General features: G+C 43.9%; 1 protein-coding gene across 1 annotated transcript in view; it reads left to right on the top strand.

Annotated features, from left to right (window-relative positions):
- LOC127050095 (serine/threonine-protein kinase MARK2-like) overlaps positions 1 to 22,311 on the top strand; it is a 65,056-nt gene that overhangs the window by 6,042 nt on the left and 36,703 nt on the right. Inside the window, exons 4-5 of the mRNA XM_050951626.1 lie at positions 15,729 to 15,867; positions 21,010 to 21,137. Of these exons, the coding sequence (XP_050807583.1) occupies positions 15,729 to 15,867; positions 21,010 to 21,137 (267 nt within the window). The remainder of the gene's footprint in view (positions 1 to 15,728; positions 15,868 to 21,009; positions 21,138 to 22,311) is intronic.

Genomic DNA, 22,311 nt, shown 5'->3' with positions numbered 1-22,311 from the left:
ATACAGAGTCAGGTATCAGGCTGAGGGTCCATACCAGGGATCAGGGTCCTCGCTAGTGTAACCCTTCTGTCCCTCTGAGTTGGCAGCAACAAGGGCTAGGTTCAGTATCCAGGGGTTCCATTTCAATAACACAAAGCATAACTGGCTCGAGCCCCCACACAGTGACCTGGGACACTTACATACCACACCCCCCTGGGCACCTCTAGGAGGCAATACTTCCCCTCTCGCAAGCACGAAGTCTGAGTGTAGCAAAATTCTTTTAACAAAGGAAGAAAACAATGTGGCATCCCATTGGAGAAACACCACAAACAGGATTATAACACAAACCATAAGCAAAAACCCACCTCCAAGTACATTTGGCAATGTCCTTCCCCCTTAGGGTCTTAAGCCCAATCACCCCAAAGTCCAACAACCCGCAAGTCTCTGGTCAGTGCCACCCCAGAATTCAAAAGTTTATCTGCAGAGTTTTACCCCCCCAGCCTGGGTGGAAATGGGGGGGAGTCCTTACGTGGGCCAGGGCCAACTGCTCCGCCTCTCCGTGGAGTTCTGCTGCAGCCTTCACCACGACCAGCTCCACTACACCAGCTGTGCCGCTCCTCCAGCCATCTCTGCAAACCACTTCACTCCACTCACTGTTCCATGGGCTGCTCCAACATGTTGCAAACTGCTCCGCTCTGCCAGCCGCTTAACAATAGGTCTTCAGGCTCCCCCATTAGTTAACACAGCACTCAGTGATTTCAGCTCTTAGTAGTGGAGCCCTGGTGTTGGTGCACCATTGGCCCAACATGAACTCAGCTCAGCAGTCTCTAGATGAACTCCTAATGGAATCAAAATTAGCTCTACTCTTTTACAGTGGAGAGAGGAGGCTCTGCAATTGGTGTTCCAGGCCCTCGGGGGGGGGGGGGCATCCCATCAGGTACACACGCCACTCCCCAACCTCTCTCAATTCACTGGGTATTGGAACCCATGTCCTTTGTTTAGCAAGTGTCACTTAAGTTATATTGAGACATCTCTGTCATAAAGCAGTCTCATAGGAGCCAGCAAACAGAAGCCAGCAAACAGAGCTGCTAACAGGGGAGTTTCAGTGGGAGTTCTGTTGGAGGAGCAGGTTTTTGTAGTTTGTGGATTGTCTTGTGGATTTTGTGTGTGAGTGTGTGTGTGTGCAGGCTGCTAGGGGCCGTGTGCTGGGAGCGAGGCTGAGCCCTGAGTTGGGGGCGGGGCTTACCTGATTAGGGGTCCTGTATAAGGAGCCAGGCACTCAGGCAGCGGCACAGGAGCCAGCAAACAGAGCTGCTAACAGGGGAGTTTCAGTGGGAGTTTCCAGAGTGAGGTTACAGGGGAGACCAAGGCAGAGAAACCAGGAAGTCAGACAAGGGAAGGGGCAGGGGTCTGCCAGCAGCCCAGTGCTTGTTGGTGGCCTGTGGTGCGGTGTGAGGCGTGGATTGCCAGGCACAGAGTTGGAAGGGTATGATTGAGCAGAGGCAGCAGGTAGAGACACACTGAGGATGACCGGATGCGGTAGCTGTGGCATGTACATGGTCCTGGAGGGGGCACCTGAAAGGAGTTTTGTCTGCATGAAGTGCCGCCTGATAGAGCTGCTGGAAGAAAAGATAAGAGGACTGGAGATGCAGGTGGAAACTCTGGCTGAGTTTAGAAGGGGGTTTGAGCAGATGATGGAACACAGACATGATGAGGCACAGGGGACAAGCTCAGACGAGCGGATAGAAGCAGGACCAAAGAACTCTGAGGAGGGGCTGCTGGGTGAGGAAAGTGGACGGTGGAAGCATGTGACTAGGAGAACCAGGCAGAGGAAAAGACGGGCCAGCGATGGAGAAATAGAACTCAGGAACAGGTTTGCTGAGTTAGAAAATGAAGATGGAGCACAGCAGGCTGCTGAAGGAGAGAGGGCAAGGAAAAAGAGACGAGCAGCTAGTCCTGCAGAAGGAGGGGAGGAGTCGATGGAGGCGACACCAAGTATGAGCCCTAGGAGGATTGTAAGGGCGAATACAAATCGAGAGGACTTGCGGCCAGCTGGTGTGGGGGATAGACCGGAGAATCACACTGTCACCAGGAAAAGGCAAGTCTACGTGATTGGAGACTCTTTACTGAGAAGAATAGACAGGCCTGTAACTAGACCTGATCGGGAGAACAGAAGGGTGTGCTGTCTGCCAGGGGCTAAGATACAGGATGTGGACCTGAGGCTGAATAGGATCCTAGCGGGAGCGGGAAAGAATCCGTTGATTGTCGTTCATGTGGGAACGAATGATACGGCTAGTTACTCGCTGGACTGTATCAAGGAGGACTATGCCAGACTGAGGAAGATGCTCAAAGAAATCGAGGCTCAGGTGATCTTCAGTGGATTCTGCCGGTTCCTAGAGCAGGGCGACGAAGGAGTGACAAGATTATGGCGATCAACAGATGGCTCAAGCATTGGTGTTATAAGGAGGGCTTTGGGATGTACGGTCATTGGGAAGCGTTTACGGATAGACAACTGTTCGCTCAGGATGGACTTCATCTAAGTAAGGAGGGAAATAGAATTCTAGGATGGAGGCTCGCCGACCTCATCAAGAGAGCTTTAAACTAGGAAGTTGGGGGAGATGGTTGGGAGATGTTCAGGAGATCTCCACGCCGGAATATAACCTGGAGAGGGAAGTAAACAAAGTGAGAGGGGATACCCTTGCGGACCAAAGAATTGATCCAAGGAGGAATAGTAGAAACCAGAGTAACGGGTGATGCTGGTGGTAGATGGTCTGTGCACAATGGGGGAAAGAATGTCACTGACGCCAAACGCCAAAAATTAAAATGTCTGTACACTAATGCGAGGAGCCTAGGTAACAAGATGGAGGAACTGGAGCTACTGGTGCAGGAAGTGAAACCAGATATTATAGGGATAACAGAAACCTGGTGGAATAGTACTCATGACTGGAGTACAGGTATTGAAGGCTATGTGCTGTTTAGAAAAGACAGGAACAAAGGCAAAGGTGGTGGAGTAGCCTTGTACATCAATGATGAGATTAACTGTAATGAAATAAGAAGCGATGGAATGGATAAGACAGAGTCTGTCTGGGCAAAAATCACACTGGGTAAAAAAGCAACTAGAGCTTCCCATGAGATAGTGCTTTGGGTGTGCTATAGACCGCCGGGATCTGATTTGGATATGGATAGAGACCTCTTTAATGTCTTTAATGAAGTAAACACAAAGGGGAAATGTGTGATTATGGGAGACTTCAACTTCCCGGATATAGACTGGAGGATGAGTGCTTGCAAGAATAATAGGGGTCAGATTTTTCTGGATGTGATAGCGGATGGATTTCTTCATCAAGTAGTTGAAGTACCTACGAGAGGGGATGCCATTTTAGATCTGGTTTTGGTGAGCAGTGAGGACCTTGTAGAAGAAATGGTGGTAGTGGACAACCTTGGTTCGAGTGATCATGAGCTGATTCAGTTCAAACTAGATGGAAGGATAAACAAATGTAGATCTGGGATTAGGGTTTTCGACTTCTCGAGGGCTAATTTTAAACAGTTAAGGAAATTAGTTAGGGAAGTGGATTGGACGGAGGAACTTGTGGATTTAAATGCGGAGGAGGCCTGGAATTACTTTAAGTCGCAGCTGCGGAAATTGTCGGAAGCCTGCATCCCAAGAAAGGGGAAAAAAACCATGGGCAGGAGTTGTAGGCCAAGCTGGATGAGCAAGCAACTCAGAGAGGGAATTAGGAAAAAGCAGAAAGCTTACAGGGAGTGGAAGAAAGGCAGGATCAGTAAGGGAAGCTACCTTGGTGAGGTCAGAACATGTAGGGATAAAGTGAGGAAGGCTAAAAGCCGCATTGAACTGGACCTTGCAAAGGGAATCAAAACCAATAGTAAAAGGTTCTACAGCCACATAAATAAGAAGAAAACAAAGAAAGAAGAAGTGGAGCCACTATACACTGAGGGTGGAATGGAGGTTAAGGATAACCTAGGCATGGCCCAATATCTAAACAAGTACTTTGCCTCAGTTTTTAATAAGACTAGTGAGGAGTTTAGCGATGATGGAGGGATGATAAACGGGAATGTGGATATGGAGGTGGATATTACCGCAACTGAGGTAGAGGCCAAACTTGAACAGCTTAATGGGACAAAATCGGAGGGCCCGGACAATCTCCATCTGAGGATATTAAAGGAACTGGCGCATGAAATTGAGAGCCCGTTAGCGAGAATTTTTAAGCAATCGATAAACTCGGGGGTTGTGCCGTACGATTGGAGGATTGCTAACGTAGTTCCTATTTTTAAGAAAGGGAATAAAAGTGATCCGGGTAATTATAGGCCTGTTAGCTTGACATCTGTAGTATGTAAGGTCTTGGAAAAAATTTTAAGGGAGAAAGTAGTTAAGGACATAGAGGTCAATGGTAATTGGGACGAATTGCAACATGGATTTACTAAAGGTAGATCGTGCCAAACCAATCTGATCTCCTTCTTTGAGAAGGTGACGGACTACTTAGATAAAGGAAATGCAGTAGATATAATTTACCTCGATTTCAGTAAGGCGTTTGACACGGTTCCACATGGGGAACTGTTAGTTAAATTGGAAAAGATGGGGATGAATATGAAAGTTGTAAGGTGGATAAGGAACTGGTTAAAGGGGAGACTCCAGCGGGTCGTATTGAAGGGTGAACTGTCAGGCTGGAAGGAGGTCACTAGTGGAGTCCCTCAAGGATCGGTTTTGGGACCGATCTTATTTAACCTTTTTATTACTGACCTTGGCACAAAGAGCGGGAATGTGCTAATAAAGTTTGCGGATGACACAAAGCTGGGGGGTATTGCTAACACGGAGAAGGACAGGGATACTATTCAGGAAGATCTGGACCACCTTGTAAACTGGAGTAATAGTAATAGGATGAAATACAATAGTGAAAAGTGCAAGGTCATGCACTTAGGGATTAATAATAAGAATTTTAGATATACGTTGGGGACGCATCAGTTGGAAGCGACAGAGGAGGAGAAGGACCTTGGGGTATTGGTTGATAGCAGGATGACTATGAGCCGCCAATGTGATACGGCTGTTAAAAAAGCAAATGCGATTTTAGGATGCATCAGGCGAGGTATTTCCAGCAAGGATAAGGAGGTGTTAGTACCGTTATATAAGGCGCTGGTGAGACCCCATCTGGAATATTGTGTGCAGTTCTGGTGTCTCATGTTCAAGAAGGATGAATTCAAACTGGAACAGGTCCAGAGACGGGCTACTAGGATGATCCGAGGAATGGAAAACCTGCCTTATGAAAGGAGACTCAAAGAGCTTGGCTTGTTTAGCCTGGCCAAAAGAAGGCTGCGGGGGGATATGCTTGCTCTATATAAATATATCAGGGGGGTTAACGTTAGGGAGGGAGAGGAATTATTTAAGTTTAGTACTAATATAGGCACGAGGACGAATGGGTACAAACTGGATATTAGGAAGTTTAGACTTGAAATTAGACAAAGGTTTCTAACCATTAGGGGAGTGAAGTTCTGGAACAGCCTTCCGAGGGAAGTAGTGGGGGCAAAAGACTTATCTGGCTTTAAGACTAAGCTTGATACGTATATGGAGGGGATGTTATGATAGGATAGTTTAATTTGGGCAATTGATCTTGGATTATCACCAGATAAGTCTGCTCAATGGTCTGCGGGGAGATGTTGGATGGGATGGGAACTGAGTTACTGCAGAGAATTCCTTCTTGGGTGCTGGCTGGTGACTCTTGCCCACATGCTCAGGGTTTAGCTGATCGCCATATTTGGGGTCAGGAAGGAATTTTCCTCCAGGGCGGATTGGCAGGGGCCCTGGAGGTTTTTCGCCTTCCCCTGCAGCGTGGGGCATGGGTCGCTTGCTGGTGGATTCTCTGCAGCTTGAGGTCTTCAAACCAATTTTGAGGATTTCAATAACTCAGTCCTGGGTTAGGGGTTGTTATAAAAGTGGATGGGTAGGGTTCTGTGGCCTGCCTTGTGCAGGAGGTCAGACTAGATGATCATATTGGTCCCTTCTGACCTATGAGTCTATGAGTCTATGAGTTCCTCATTCACACAATCAGGTGGCAACACTTTATTTATCCTGCCCCAATAACAAAGAAATTCAGGATCCCAGAGCTGTCAAAATAACCATCCCAGGCTGCATTGGGCTATGCTGAGCGTGCCCATGCAAATATCTGAGAATTCACACTTTTTGAAATTCTTTCCACATTTCCCACAATTCACCACCAGATGTCAGGGTAGAGCTCATCTTGACTCTGCTTACACTAGAGTTCCAGAGGACATTTGGGAGTCAGAATCCAAGTCAGAGTCAAGATCAGTACCAGGCATTCAAGTCCAGAGAGGCAGGCAGTCGTGAAAGCTAGCTAGGGATCCACATTGTGGCCTGGACACTTCCTGATATGCTCTCATGGGCGTATATAAGGACAAGGAGCCATTTAGGGATCACTAAGACCACTATCAGTCAGATCACTCAAGGCAGAACACCCTGTGGTGTAGTAGGAGGATTTTATGTTTGTATTTTGTATAATTTAGAAAGAAGGATAAAAAATCTTGTGTAGTATGTATTAAATGTATTGATGTATGATTTGATCATATCCTGCCAGCCACCCTTTCTGAAAGCAGAAAGGAATGGCCTAATGGGCCATTGGTAAAGATGCATCAGTCAGAATCTGTGTCTGAAGCTGATTTCAAGGCAATAACAGACCTTTAGGGTCACCACTTTATTGTAGGTTTAGCATTTTAAAATAAGTAAAGGAAGCCAATGATTGTTTTTTCCTGCGTTGCAATTTGATGTTTCAGTTCAAATGCTTCTTGTAAATCAATCCTGTTTTGTGTGTGAATGAGGAATGTGTGTGTTAGAAGATGAGTGTGAAGGCCATCACCAGACCAGATGTTCTAGGGAGGAACCGAGGACAGATGGAAGGGCGCCAGGAGATTGCAACACGCCCTTATTGAGATGTCAGAGGAGGGCAGATTGACAATTCTAAAGATGTGATCAAAACCAGTATGGGATAACTCCCTAAAAAACGTAATAAAAAAAAAAATTAAAAATTAAAAACAAATGTTAGAAAACAAGCACTTGTCAAATGACAATTGATTACAGTATGATGGTGCAAAAGTCATTCGTCCCAATGAAGGAAAATCACTATATAAACAGAGTGTCTTGCCATAAAACTTTGGGTTCATCCTTCCAAGACTTCCCCAGAGCATTGTGTCGCAGCCGACAGAACCCGGCTCCTACCTACACATGATCAACGTAGCTGGCCACTAGACTGATCCGGACTTTGAACTGGTAACTATAACATCGACTGGCGGGACAGAGAGAGAGAGAGAGAGAGAGAGACTGTGTGTGTGATTGAATGCATATTCTAATTGTTGTATTTCCAATAAATGAGGCGTATTGCCTTTTCCCCTGAAAAATATCCCTTGTGCTTCTTATAAGCATAACATTTTTGGTGGAGAATTGTGAAAAGGGGAAGACATGCACCATGATTGTTGAAAATACTGCTAAATACTGCTAAAAGGTATACCATACATTTAAAGTGATCCATCATTCAGGTGTGCACACCCCTGGTCGTCAAGATACCAAACAATAGGGAGAGGATTAGAGTCCTCGATGCTCCTACCCATCTGTTGGGGAAAACTATACAGATAAATATATATGTAAACTGTTTGTACAAACGATCTAGGTATATACACCCCTAGTCTTAGAGCTACTGGGCCCAAGGGAGAGGATTAGAGTCCTCGCTCCCACCCATCTGTCAGGGGCAAAATTGCATAGATGAATATACCCTCGGTCATAGCAGGATCGAGCCCAAAATGTAAGGGGATTAGCATTCCCTCCCCTCCCCCACTCTGTCAGTCAGAGGTTTTAGTGGGTACAGACTTTTTTTGTTGTTGTTGTGTAAGTCCTAGCACATGCATTGGCACGGAAAAGTTAAAAAGGTAAACGAGATTCATAAGGAAAATATGTTCAGGTGAAGAGAGTCCCCTAAGGACAAAGCTCAAGAAAAGCAGAAAAAAGTACCATTCATACAGGAAACTACTCCTTTTCAGAAAATTTTGCAAAATTTTGGGCATAGCCCATGGACTGAACAAGCATTAGTCTATGTCCACACCACAGCTAAAATACAAGAATTGGGAAAGCCCATCAGTGCATCCTTATCAACATTAGCAATGGGACAACTATTTTCTAAAATGCTGCCAGTATGGCAACAGCAAGTAAAGCAGGATCAGGCCCAGACAAACAGGCAGGCAATAGATAAAGAGATTGGAAAACAGGTTGGGAGCCCTGAGGGGCTTAAGTGACAGGAGTAAGGAAAGTAGTAAGTACAAGCATGGGGAATTCAGATCCCTGGGACAATACTTGGAATGGTGATATCTGGGCTGATGGAGTTGTCATTTTGGAAAATAAGCAAGTGATTTAAGGAAAGAGAGTGAGAAGTTAACTCTGCAGCGGCTGGAGGGAATTAAGCAGTTGAACATGGTAAAAATGTTCAAAAGAAAAAGTGTTATAGAAAGAATTCTTGGTTTCTTTGCAGCCATTCTGAAGGAAAAATGGGCCCTTTTCCAAAGGAATGTCTGAAAATAAGCCAGGCAAAGAGACAATCTGATTTAAATCATCTGACTATGAACAATTTTGTCAAATTCGCTAAAAGAACATAAGGGGTTTCTACTGGAACTTAACTGCCCCCAAATGTATACAAATGTAAGCTATGTACAGCTGTGTGTAAACATATTGTGCAAATATGTGAGTTTTAAGGACCTAAATCAACACTCCTGGTTTGTAAAACTCTTGTTTTGTAGGTTTAAAATAACTTGGTTTGATTTGGTTTGGTTTTTAAAAAATACAAACATAAAATACTACTACTACAGTGGCATTAAACCTCTGTGCATTGTGGGTCACCGAGTGTAAGCAGGCTATAGCTGCTGCCAGATAGTATTGTGAGGATGTTGGTTGCCTGGTAGCCTTGCAGGTCTAGATTCAAGTCCCACCAATCACTGTACCAATGGGGTACAACCCTGCACTTTGGGAAACACTGCTTTAGTAATAGCTTCTTATAAACCTGACCTAACAGGGCTCTGAGTGTCTTCATCTCCCAGTGACTTCAGCATCTTACAGAGCTACACTTGAGGGATTACTTACTCAAGTTAGGCACAGTCTACACTTAAAAGTTAGATCAACATAGCTATGTCAGTCAGGGTATTAAAAAAACACTCCCCTAACTGAAACAGCTATGCCAACCTATCCCCTGGTGTCGCTGCCACTATGTCAATGGAAGAATGTTTCCATCAATTTGGCTACCATCATTCAGGGAGGTGGTATTTCAATGGAAAAACCCCTTCTGTTGGTGTAGGTTGTTCTATGCTACAGAGTTATGCCAAAAATGCTGTGGCAATATAGCTATGCCAGTATAGTCTCTGTAGCATAGAGATATCCTTACACTAGCATAGCTTGACTTGGCTTTTACTGAGACAAAATTCCAAAACGCTATGTGGACTCTTATTTAAATTTTAAGCATGGCTTATTTACCTTTAGTTAAACTTGTTCCTAATTGTAAAGAATGTGGGTGAAATCTGTATTTATTTTATAGCTGTTAGATATATATCATTGCGGGTTTGGTGATTATTGTGTTGCCAGCTAAAAAGCAGCTCACAGTTAAACCAGTCTTAGGTGTGCATACTTGGTTACTAGACCCTGTACATGCTTGCGCATGTTCCCTATAGCCATATACTGTGCTGGATAGGGATACAACACTGTGTTCACATATATACACACATCCACACTGCCGCAGTTGTTAAGCAACGTTAGCATTACCATTTCATCGGAGGTATCACAGGATTCTACTCATCATAAGGAGACACTCTAGGAACTGCTTTGCTGCAAATTGTTGGTACTATCCCAGCCCTTCACGCATTTCCCAGCGGTGGTTCCTGCTCACCATTCTCTCCTGCCAAACTGGGTGGAAGACATGCATCAATGGAATGAGGATGTGGTTCTACTCCTGCTCCTTAGTGCAGGACAAATGTTTATGCTGTGGAGTGGGTGAGTGGCGAGATGCCAGATGGACTTTGGGCAGAACTTTCTAACATGACAAAGATGGCTGACCTTGAGGGTCAATGACAATCCAGTTTGACTCCCATGGAACAGATACAGTGAATGCCAGTATTGCTACAGTATGCCAATGGCTTATCCATCCTTTCTGAGACAGGAGAACCAGCACAGTGTGGTTCGATTACATTGTTTTGGAAACAATGGGATGATCTGGGATTCAGAATTGCCAAATGAGGAAACAGACCTTTATGGAGCTGCGTGAGAAGCTTGCACCAAACCTCCAGCACCAACGTAGCCATGTTTGTGAAGATGAAGGGGAGTGCTTCCCTCCCGAGTGGGCACAGGGCAAGTCTGGTTTACAAACTCTGTACAGGCAGCTGGATCCCACACACATGCATACTAGTCCTGGTTCCCAATGGGCAAGGGAATCAGGGATGCCAGATGTGCACACATCTTGGCACAGCAGGGAAACAGAGGATGACATCTGCCTGTGCCAAGGGACAGCTTCACACCCTGTATAGCTGCTGGAAAAAACAGGAGGGACCATTGGCACATACTAGTGGGGCTTCATAACTTTGTGTGGGTTTTTGTTTCCCTGTAGTTGATGGCCATTAGACATTCATTCCTGTGACTATTCACCCATTGCAGGCAATTATAACAGGTACCTCCACTGGGTTATCAGCTTAGGGCTGGGTTTGTGCTGTGGAGGGTGGCAGCCCAGTTGTAATGCTGTCATGTGCAATGCTGTTGTCTTAAATGTTCACGCTTGTTTACAGACCTGTTATCAGGAGTGCTCAATCTCTTAATGAACTTATCAACATTTTTTTTAAAGAACGGTTGTCATGGAGCATTAATCCCAATGTTAAAATGGATCAAGATGGGGAAAGGGGGCATTTAATCATTGGATAGTGGCAGAGGCCTGTGTTGTTACTTAAATTGTGTTTCATTTTTAAGCCTGTGACCTAAGCCATAAAAATGTTTATCTAGCCCAGCTCTGTGCTCTGAGTTCTGCTGCTTTTACAACTAGCAGTGCTTTCCTTAAGCACTTAACAACACATTTTCCACATCCTTCCTGTGGACCCTTTGGACTTCAGATATTTCTTAATCTGAAAGTGGGGCAGGGGGTGGACAGAAAAGTGTTTGCAGTATGATGGCACCAGACAGTTACACCTTTCCAGTTCATGTGCTGTAAATTGTGGGGCCCAGTCTCAAACCTGAAAACATTGTATGCTCATCATACTTAGGAAGCGGGGTCCACACATGTGTCAAGGAAATTATAACATTGATTCAAAATACTATAGAATGGGTAATAGAAATATTTTTAAAAGGAAATGGAAACCAATAAAACATAATGGGACTAAAACCATGTACAATGGGAAAACGTTAATGTCTCTGCACCTGTCTCCTTGCCCTCCTCCTCCCCTGACAAGCAGGGAACAACTGGGGAAAATTGTTCTTGGGAACAAACTGGCATGTCTCCTGTGTATGTTTGGAGGCTGGGCACTTGGTGGGCTTCAGAGATTCCTGCAGGCTCTTTGTTCCCTTCCTGGATGCTCAGGAGGGTTCCCCTGCCAGAGGTTTTCCAGTGGAGAGTGTGGTCTCAGAAGTCCTGCAGGCTCCTTCCAGTAACACAAGAGGGAGGAGTCCTCTGCCTGAGCAGCACGCTGGGTGGTAGCCAAAGGAGGAGCTGGTTGTGGCGGCAACAGTACATAGACAGGTATAGTGGCCATGGCAGAAGATGCACCCTGAACACATTTGGCCACTAGGTCTATCAGCCTCTCCATAAGGGAATGCTGTTGCTCCCTATGGATGTGCTCCCATTCCTAAAGTGTGCCTCCTGCTCCATGAACCAATTATCAGTACCTCTTTCTGCTGAAGAATCTGATCCTCCCATGTCCTGAGAAACTTCAGTTGTTCCTGATTCCTCCTGTCCACTCCAATGAGCAGCTCCTCTAAGGTCCTTCTCTGTCTGCCTCGGCTGTCTCTGGGGTGCTGCTCCTGCTGGTCAGCAGACTGGTTTCCTTCTTGGGAACCAGAGGTCCTGCCATTCAAAGACAAGTGTAGCATTATACATTTTTCTCCTTTGGAGTGAGGCAAGAAATCCCCCCACATAACATAACTTTGCTGTGGAAGGCCACAATTTTGATACTTTTCAGCATTCCAGGAATGCGACTATCCTTAATTCTCAGACTTTTGCAGCCCATAAGGAAGGAGCAGAGGCTACTAATGGTAAGAGACATGGAGTCATGTTTTTAAACATTTTACATTTTCATAATGTCTCAAGGGGAGGAGGGGAAGATGGGCAGTTCCTTCCAGGAGCTATATTACCAGTTTAAAATTTCTTCTTTAAAGGCCAACATTTGAAGAACACAGCAGTTTTCAAGGTATCAGAATAGAAGAGTGGCGGCTTTCCAGTCCTGTGGGGGAGATCCAGCAACCTATGCCAGAGAGATGTTTCTGCTGATGGTCATCCCTCTACGTACTGCTGAATGGAGGGGTTTGGGCAGCTATGGAGGTAGACCAAGCAAATTTGCACTGCGGTTGAATGTCAAGACCCAGATGGAGTTTCTGCTACACTAGAAATTTGCTGAAATATGCTTACAGGACTAGGAGGCACTTCAACTGGAAATTGACTATATACTCAGCTAGCGTACAGAGTTTCCATGCAATAAGAGATGTGAACCATGGACACTGCCAATGCATCCCACCTCATCTCACCCCCAGCATCACCAGAAAATCTTTCACATCTCTGCCTAGCAATGGTGAAATGGACAGGGGGAAAAAGAAACACACCACAAATTTATTTCCTTCCCTACCACTTCCGATCAGCACCACAAGCCCCTCACCTCTTCACAGCAAAGGGACACCATACTGTGTTTATCCAACCACTAGACCCCACACCACACTTCCTTCTCACACCTGTTTCCCTTGGCTTGTGCAGCCTGGTTCCTCGTGGAGAGAGGCCCAAAACCAGAGAAAAGAATGGGGAAATTTTGCAATCTTCCAAGGGAGAAAAGATGGCTATGACTAACTTCCTTAGACAAGCAAAGTGTTTCCTTCCTCTTCTTGGACCCAACCCCTCTCTGACTCAACCCACCCACCATTCTGAGTGGCTCCCATTTGGAAGGGGATGATAAGATTGGGAAAGTAAGGGTTGAAGCACTGAAACTGTGTAATCTTCCAAGGGACAGAAGACAAGAGTTGCTAACTTTAGACAAACAACTATATGTTCTTTACAACTGTCCCATTCCCAGCCAGGACCTTTCCACCCGCCCACTCCCTTCCTCCAGTTGACATGGCCCCAGGACCATCACTTCCTGATTGTTGTCCAAGAAACGCACAGACACGAGGCACAATGATTGTTCATTAATAATCTGTTTTATAGCATCTGCCAATTGCATTAGTAGTTCATCAGAAATCAATAAAATAATTGATTTATAGCCATGTCTTGCTCAGGGCAATTTAAGGGTTGAAGTGAAGCAGGGGCTGGGCTTAACATTAGGAATGTAGCACCAGAGCAAGAGGGACTGTTGCTCGGCAGGGTGGGGAGTCCATTGTAACTTACTAGCCTTGGGTTCTGGTTCCTGCTTCTGCTTGGAGTTCTCCTTGAGTTGTCAGGGGGGCTTCCGCCTCCAGGTAGAGGTGCAGAATCATATGATCCTCATCCTCTGGGGCTTTTCCACAGTCCGTACGGCCTCTTCATTCTGGCCCTCATCAGACAAACATCCTCATCAGACAATGAGTTCAGAGGGGTTGAGGAGCGGGGGTCATAAGCCACTTCAGGGTCTGTACTGGGAGCCCTTGACAGCACCTGGGCCAGCTCATGGCAGAAGGGGCATGTACAACGAGCCCTCCGGGAATGACTGTTTGAATCTTTTGACCTTCTGTACAGGAGCCTCAAGTGCTTTGCCGGCCTGGGCCTGGTGTCTGCTCAATGCTCACCTTCTCTAGCCTCCATGACATTTCCCAGTACAGGCGAATGTTCCTGTCACTCCAGGCAAAGTTGTGGAGGATAGTATGCTCTGACCACACATTGATCAGCAACTGGGTGTGGTCAGCAGGCTAACCAGCTGCTCTTGGAGCAGGATCCATGTTCCCTTTTTCAGATCAAAACAGTGCAGCAGAAAACTGTTCTGACATGGTCTGTGCACCTCAGTACTGCTGGTGAAAACAGGGGGACAGGGGCTTTTATAGATTGGTAAGGGTCAGGCAGAAAGGGGTTCGTTACATTATGGAAACAGGGATGGAGGACGATCCAAACTCAAGACCTGGTACATGCCCTTTTCCCCTCTTCCACACTGCATATGGGTCTGGGTCCACACCACAGCCAAGGCAGGTGCTAGCTTACCCACCCTGTACTCACCGTCAGACAAGTTTCTGGAGTTTAGATGTGCACAATAGGGGAATTAGAGCACAACCACATGCATGGACTTGTACAGTTGCCAGTGCAGATAAAGCCTTAGTTAGCTTTGGCCTGCAGAAATCAAACTCAATGGTTGTAGATATACCCAATGGCTGGTACTCAACCAGACAATATAGGAGTTCATTCCTTTGGAATTCACCTCCCCACACGTGGAATCAGATGTCTGGCTTATCCCGTGGATAGGAAGCAGTAAGACCCTGTCTTATGTCCTCAGGGAGATTCAGGTGGGAATTCTTAAATAAAGAGCTTTAAAATGGTTATAAACTGCCCCTCTGAGCACACAGGGAAACAGAGGGTCTGAAGAGGAGCAGGCTGTCATTTGGTCCCTGGGAGAATGGGTGTGACGATGGCCCAGGCTTCTTGGGCCTACCCGTTTGAGAGATATGCCAAGTTTAAAGAAGAAAATAGAGAAAAGTTTAGGCTTTCGTTATTTTGCCCTTTCTTCCCTGTTCTGTTCTTAAGGATAGATCAAAACAAAGTATTATTTAACAATGTGGTCTTGAACATTACATTTTTATACAGGTCCCAGATTCTTTGAGGGAAGTCTACTGCAGGCTAAAACCCATTTGGGCCTGCTGAGGTAATACAGTGTTTAACAGGGGTAGCGTGACTTGGGGTTCCACTGTAAGAGTGGGTTGAATTGTGAAAATCAACCTTGAGTGACGTACAAGTTCATTGCTTTGAAAGGGCGCTCATGGGGAGACAGTGGAGGGAGTGGCATCAAAAGTACAGCTCACCCTAGAACCATCACACTAATCAACTTTAGCTAAAGTGAAATAGGCCACTTAGACTGAACTAAGATTGCTCATAGCCTTTGGCATCAGTTTAACTAGATTGGTTTAAATTAATATTCTAATTTAAGGAAGTTGCATATATCTATAATCATAATTTATGGTATAAGTGCATAAGCCCTAAGCAGAATGTTTATTCTATTTACAAATTTACAGCACATACAGCAATCAGTGCTGTACTAACAGCAAAGAATCCTGTGGCACCTTATAGACTAACAGACGTTTTGGAGCATGAGCTTTCATGGGAAAATACCCACTTCGTCAGATGCTGTACTGTATTTTAAGAACAAAGTTACAATATTAATTATAAATGCTAAAAAAGAAGTAAAGGAAAATGAGAATAATACCTAGTCACCTCCTTCATAACATTGCTTGTTTCAGTGTATTATTTCTGTATCTTTTTCCCTGTCTTTGGCCAAATGTTAAGGATAAATAAGTCCCAGAGGAGACTACAAACTCTTTGTTTTTGTGAATCTGGCAGATTTTGGACTGAGCAATACTATTAAGTTTGAGGGTCTTTCTCAGGAGCTGTTGAACACCCAGTGTGGAAGCCCAGCCTATGCTGCCCCAGAACTCCTAGCTCATAAGAAATATGGCCCAAAGGTGGATGTCTGGTCCATGTAAGTAGATCTATAAAAATATACTCATCAGAAAGTTATGACATTGAATGATTTATACTCTGATAATACAGGATTTGGTGGCACTTATGTTTTGGGGCAACCTCAATATGACATTATGCTACTTTTAGGTCTCGATCATGCAGCCACTTATGCATGGGCTTAACTTCATGCACTGTGAATATTTCCACTGAAGTCAGTGGAATAACTCATAGGCCCTGATCAGAGTAAGCCCAGCCATCGGTCTTTTCAGGGTTAGGTCCCTAAACTGTAGACTCCTGAGAGTAATGACCAAGTATTTTATTTATCTGTAAGGCATCATGCACACTTGATATTATAAGAATAGACTATATTTTAATACTATGAACAATAACTACTAACAATAACAGTCTACAAATACATCATATTCAGCCAGGACATATTGAAAAATCTATTGGTGTAAGTAACTTCCATCTCATTCACTATTCTGAAAAAGTTCACTAACATAAAACTATTTTCATTTGCTGGTAGTTAGAGATGGTCAACTTCTTTCAAACAGAAAGGGATTTTTGTTGCTGAAAATGGCTTTTTGTGGGAAATTGTCAGCATTAATCAACATTTTCCATTTTTCACAATTTTTTCAAACATTCTTCATCACTATTTTTATTAAAGGCCATTTTCAAAACTTTTTATTTACCAGAAACCCAATTTTCAGCAAGAAAAATAAAAAAAGTAGAAAATGGACCCAGGTCAAAAGCTTATAGACTAAGGCCAGAAGGAACCATTGGTGATCATGCAGTCCAACCTCCAGTATAAACCAGGCCACAGGACTTCCCTGAATTATTCATCTACCTGTGCATGTATATTACACCTGGGGGAATTCTGAAGCAAAAAATTAAAAATTCTGCACACAATATTTTAAAATTCTGCAATTTTTTTTCATATTTTATTTGTCAAAAGAACACAGTATAATCACATGAGTTTCCATTATTTTGGTAATTTATTTCAAAATACCTGTCAGCAAGTATGTCTGTAACAATACAGGCAATGAAAAATATGCAGCAAATGTTTATTGTCGAATAGATTCCTTGCTAGCCACATAAATACAGAATAATAATTTGAATAATATTTTGAATAATAAATTGAATAATTCATTTAAACTACAATATAAAACTGTATTTCCTGCACACACACCCCACCCCTAGAAGGCCTGGGGGAATCAGGGGTAACAGAGAAGCTGAGGAAGAGGGAAGGAGCATAGGAGTGAACTTGGAGGGTTGTTGGGTGTGGGTGAGAGAAATATCACACAGGTTTTTTTTGCAGGGGAGTGAGGGATTGTTAGGGAGCCTCCCGCATGCAGACCCTGGCTGATCCCTAGCCTCTCCCATTCAGTTAGGCACATCTGCCCCATCCCCATGTGTCCTTATGCCACCACATGTCCTTGCATCCCCTCCCCCCACATGTTCCTCCACACCCACTCAGACATCAACTCCCCTCATCCTCATGAGCCCCTGCAACCCATTCAGCCACTCTCATGTGACCCTGCACCCCTCCCCCATCCCCAAATGTCTCTATGCCCCCACTCAGGCACCTATCTACCCCCATCTGGCCCTCCACCCCCTCCCCGCATCCCCATGTGTCTCTGTGCCCCCACACAGCCACCTCCTTCCCCCTTGTGGCCCTGCACCCCCATTCCCCATCCCCATGTGTTTCTGTGCCTCCTCATCCATCCCCTCCCCAACCCCATGTGTCTCTGCACCCCCCACCATCCCCATGTGTCTCTGTGCCCCCACACAGCCACCTCCTTCCCCCTTGTGGCCCTGCACCCCCATTCCCCATCCCCATGTGTCTCTGTGCCCCCACTCAGTCACCCTTTCTCCATGTGCCCCTGCAACCCCTTTTCTGTCCCCATGTGTCTCTATGCCCCCTCAGCCACTCCCTCCCCCATGTGGCCTTGCACCCCATCCCCATGTGTCTCTGTTCCCCCACTCAGCCACCCCCATCCCCCATGTGGCCCTGCACCCCCTCCTCCCATCCCCATGTGGCCCAATGCCTCCACTCCCATTCAGCCCCTGCCCCAATCTATCCTCCCCTAACAGCCCTTATGAACCCCAGCCTGTGACCCCCACCCCAGCCTCACGCTGTCTGTCCTCCCATAGCCCCTGTCTCCTGACCTGGTCCCACAGGCATGGCGCTCGGCAGGCAACCTCTTCCCTATGGGCAGCTGGGACTGTCCCCTCCCAGGAGTGGCTGCTCTGGTCTAGAGCTACCCTGGGCCCTGGTGGTCAAAAGACGGAACTGCAGCAACTTTCCAGCAGAAGTTATTTTCTTCCGAAAAAAATTATGCACGGCACATTAATTATGCACGTGTGCAGTGGCGCAGAATTCCCCTATATATATACGTGCATATACAAACACAGGTATTAATGAGAGACAGAGACAGATATTACATGTTACAATACATATAAAAATACATCCATTCTTTGGCTTTTGGACTTAAAGTCCACCAGAATGCTAACAAGTCCCTGAGTGATAATTTGCATTTGAATTGCTGGACACTTTGGAGATAACTGATGTATAAAAATGTATATAAGCAGACAGTTCCTTGTCAAGCTACATACCTGCAGGTGACCAAGAGTGTAAACTAGACCTTCACAGTACTGACTTTATAGCATACACTAACTGCACATTTGTTCGTGAGAACTGTTGTGGCAGACATACCATATAACAGTATTTTGTGGCCTAAACACGATTCTTTACATCTCTCCTTTCCTGCTCCCCGGCAAACATACAGGATATAGAAAGTCAAGCACAGAGGGACAAATTGTATTGAGTTACATTGGTAAAAATCTGAAGTATTGCCATTGACTTCAAGAGTGCTACTCTAAATTTGCAAAGGAGTTACACAGCTGAATTTCTCCCAGAGAATGTTGTCAGCACCTAAAATCTGATTTAGTTTAGTTCATGTTTGAGATGTCTGCAAAATGAATGCAAAATAGTAACCTTAAAGCCATTTACTGATGTAATTCTGTCAGTGAGTCACACACAAAGAGTTGTATAAAACTTATATGTGGCCTTTGATATTTAATTTAGACATTTTTCTGTGTCTAAGACATAAAAAATGAATTTACAACTTGATTTGTTATTGCTGGAATTCTTCAACATGGAAAAAGAACTTCGACAGAATGAAATTTTAATTCTCATGATGTTATTTCTATCTCAGTTCAACTGTCATGAAATAAGGATATCAGCTTGGTTGTGTAAAAGTGCTGACTTTATAGAGACAGATTGATAGGTAATGGTTGTTACCAGAAATAAAGAGTTGCAAAATCATGTTCAGACAACCAAATCAGATTGAACAGTAATACAATTAGGATTCCACTGAGGAAACACCAGCTCTAGCTTTGGCTATACATGGTTTTTGTGCATCAGATTTTAAACTTCTTTGGAGGAATGGAAAATTATTAGCTTTCATACATCAGCTGAATTAAGAAAACAGCTGCTATATTCAAATGGAGCCAGATATTTCAGCAAGAGGGAAGAGCAGCAGTCTGTTATAGACCATAAATTTTCAAGCATAATGTATAGTCAATTTCCAGCTTCAAATGTTAAATACATTGTTGTTAAGTAACTACATTTTGTGCATTGCTTTTTATATATATATATATATATATATTTTTAAAAGATATTATGGTTGTAGCTTCCACCTACTCCCAAATTCTCATACATTGGGGATTTCACATCCAGTTAGCTGATGAAAAGAACTATTGCTGGTCATAAAGGCACCACTCATGTATATCATCAACTGTAATTTAAAGTGCATGGCAAAGGAAGTGTTCACAGTGTTAAAAAGACAAATGTACATAATGTTATATGCCATTACACATCCATTTGCACAACATGTGTTCTTTCCAACTATCTGAAAATATTTAGGGACCTTCTCTCACTTTCAGTCCAGCTAAATGTAATCCATTTTCAATGAGATTATACTGTGTATCTAGAACTTTGGATGCCACAAATTAAATCAATGTGAACATCTATGCTGTTTCACTTCAATATTATATGCACTCACCAACACCCCCCTACTAATATTGTTCTGGCTGAAAGCTTCATCAGGACACTTTGGGAAAATATTACATTCAAGGACTGAATGTATCAAAAGACTGAGTAATGAGGATAATAAAGATTTTCATTTTGAGGTGGCTGATTCAATTTTGGTCCAAGCTAGTAACTAGTAGAAGATGTCACCCATCCCATCCCATGACAGTTCTTTGGTGTGATTGCAGAAAAGACAGTGGTCTTCAAATATAGTTGTCTGCATCACATGTATCATTATCAAATTATCTGCAGAAATAAGTATACCAGCTCAAACAAAATAAGAAGTGCCAGAAATTTGAAGTGAATCGAGCCTATTTCCCGATCAATAAAGTTTGACCAGATTTTTCATTTTTACAGTCTTTGGTACTTTCTGGTCCAGTTGGAAGCAGGAATGACAGAATACCAGGCTGATGTTGTGGTCTTTCTGACCCAACTAGTTCTGGAAGTGCCATGAATAGTGTGAAATGGCCTGTTCACATGAGATATTCAGACCAAGTCTGAAAACTGAAGACAGTTGGATAAGCATTCAGACACGTGGATACTTACCCACACTGAATCTGTGAGCTTTAATGAAATTTGCTAGTGACAACAGGTGCTAACTAACACCTAGGTTGGTAGTCTCTGCAAATACTCAAAGGATTGAATGATCATCTTACTCCCTGTTGGGTGGCCTTTCCATGTCAGAACCAAAGCCTTTGGTTTGGATCGGGTAAGAATGGTGCACTGTCATTGCATGTGCAGTACTTATTTTGTGAACAAATAGCAGACTTCCACTCCCAATACTATTCATCCCGCATCTTCTGCTCGAACAGATTAATATTCCCATCCACCCACAACTTATTTTTTTACTGTCTATGCTGTAGAATGCTTTTCTGAAGCTAAATGGCATGCACATGGAGAAAATAATTTCAGTTGGTGAGTCTATGTGTATGACAACTTAGAGATGATTTTCAACCTGCTCTTGATTTCAAAAGACAAGACTCAGACACCTGAGCCATGGATTTTGTTTTCTGTATTTACCACAGTTATCTGTAGCTCTGATGTATTTATTGTGTTTTTCCTTAACAGAGGTGTTAGCACATTTGCTATGCTAACTGGCACGTTGCCCTTCATTGTGGAACCATTCAACATCAAGCAACTACATCAAAAGATGGTCAACAGCGAGATCAGCCCCATTCCATCCAATATCTCTTCTGGTAACCCACTCCTATTTTATATAGATACATAATATAGATAAGATAATATTTTTAACCTCAGTAGCAAAGTTAATGTAACAACCTCACAATAAGGAAGACAGCATGATTACTGTGTTTAGCATCCATGTTATCAGGAGGTAATGTGATCATATTCCTATGGTGGACCAGAGCCACCTCTTCCATTTTCTTTGTTCTGTTTATTACGGGCAAGATCACGTGCTATCTAGACTGTCTCAATCTTGCCTCAGAGATGAGAGAGACAATAACATTGTTGCCTAAACTTGAGAGATCACAGAGCTCAATTCTCATTTACATTTAAAGAAAGTTGGAGCGGACATAAGAATTACACTCTTTTTAAGGACTCTTTATGCTGCCAGAGTGATGTAAAGCGGCCTTAAGTGCAAATGAGATTCAAACCCATGGGATTTTGTTTAGTGGGCTGTGTGCCAGTTTAGGAAGCCATCTGTTTAATGCACACAAAAGCAGAGCTGTGAAAACCTTTGATAAGTGGTGTGAAAGAGCTCCCTCACTTTTTGCTCTAAGCATAATTCTTCAAAGTTCAAACTTATAACTACAGTTGGTTGACAACAGAACTTTTTGTGAAAAGTCCGTTCCTGTTTTTCATTAAAAAAATTGAAACTCAAAATGTTTACACCAGCTGTAGTTATCACCTTAATTAGCGAGGCAGAGTCAATGGAGACTTTTAGGCCCAATTTTCAAAAGGCAGTTATCATAATCACTAGCTCTGGATTTGGCCTAGGTTTTAAAAGCCAGAGATAATATTGGTGAATATGAATTTGGTGCTAGAAGTCCAATATTTATTTTCACTGGCATTAGATTTTCAACAATTCTTTTATTCAGTACCTCTGGTTTTAGTTTACATTCTCCTGCCAGTTATATTGATAACATTTTAGCATCATCTGGCTTGCATATTACAGGTTTGGGTTGTTTTCTCACAGCAATTTTATGAGTGTAACTCCATTCGTTTCAATTCATGTCAAGAGTAGAGTGTGAAGGGCAGGACATAGAGTAGAGCAAGACTCTGCTTTGCCCAGTTCACCACTGGCATATATTAAAGTTTTCCCGTGTTGCATAACTTTAACTTTGTGTGAGGTCAGGTGAGTAGAATCTGACTGAGCTCAAACTTTGTACAGATGTATAGATGCAGTGAAGA

The sequence above is a fragment of the Gopherus flavomarginatus genome, chromosome 4, assembly GCF_025201925.1.
Source record: "Gopherus flavomarginatus isolate rGopFla2 chromosome 4, rGopFla2.mat.asm, whole genome shotgun sequence".
NCBI classification, from domain to species: Eukaryota; Metazoa; Chordata; order Testudines; family Testudinidae; genus Gopherus; species Gopherus flavomarginatus.
The sequence above is the reverse complement of the archived record's forward strand: the minus strand, read 5'-3'. Positions and strand labels throughout refer to the sequence as shown.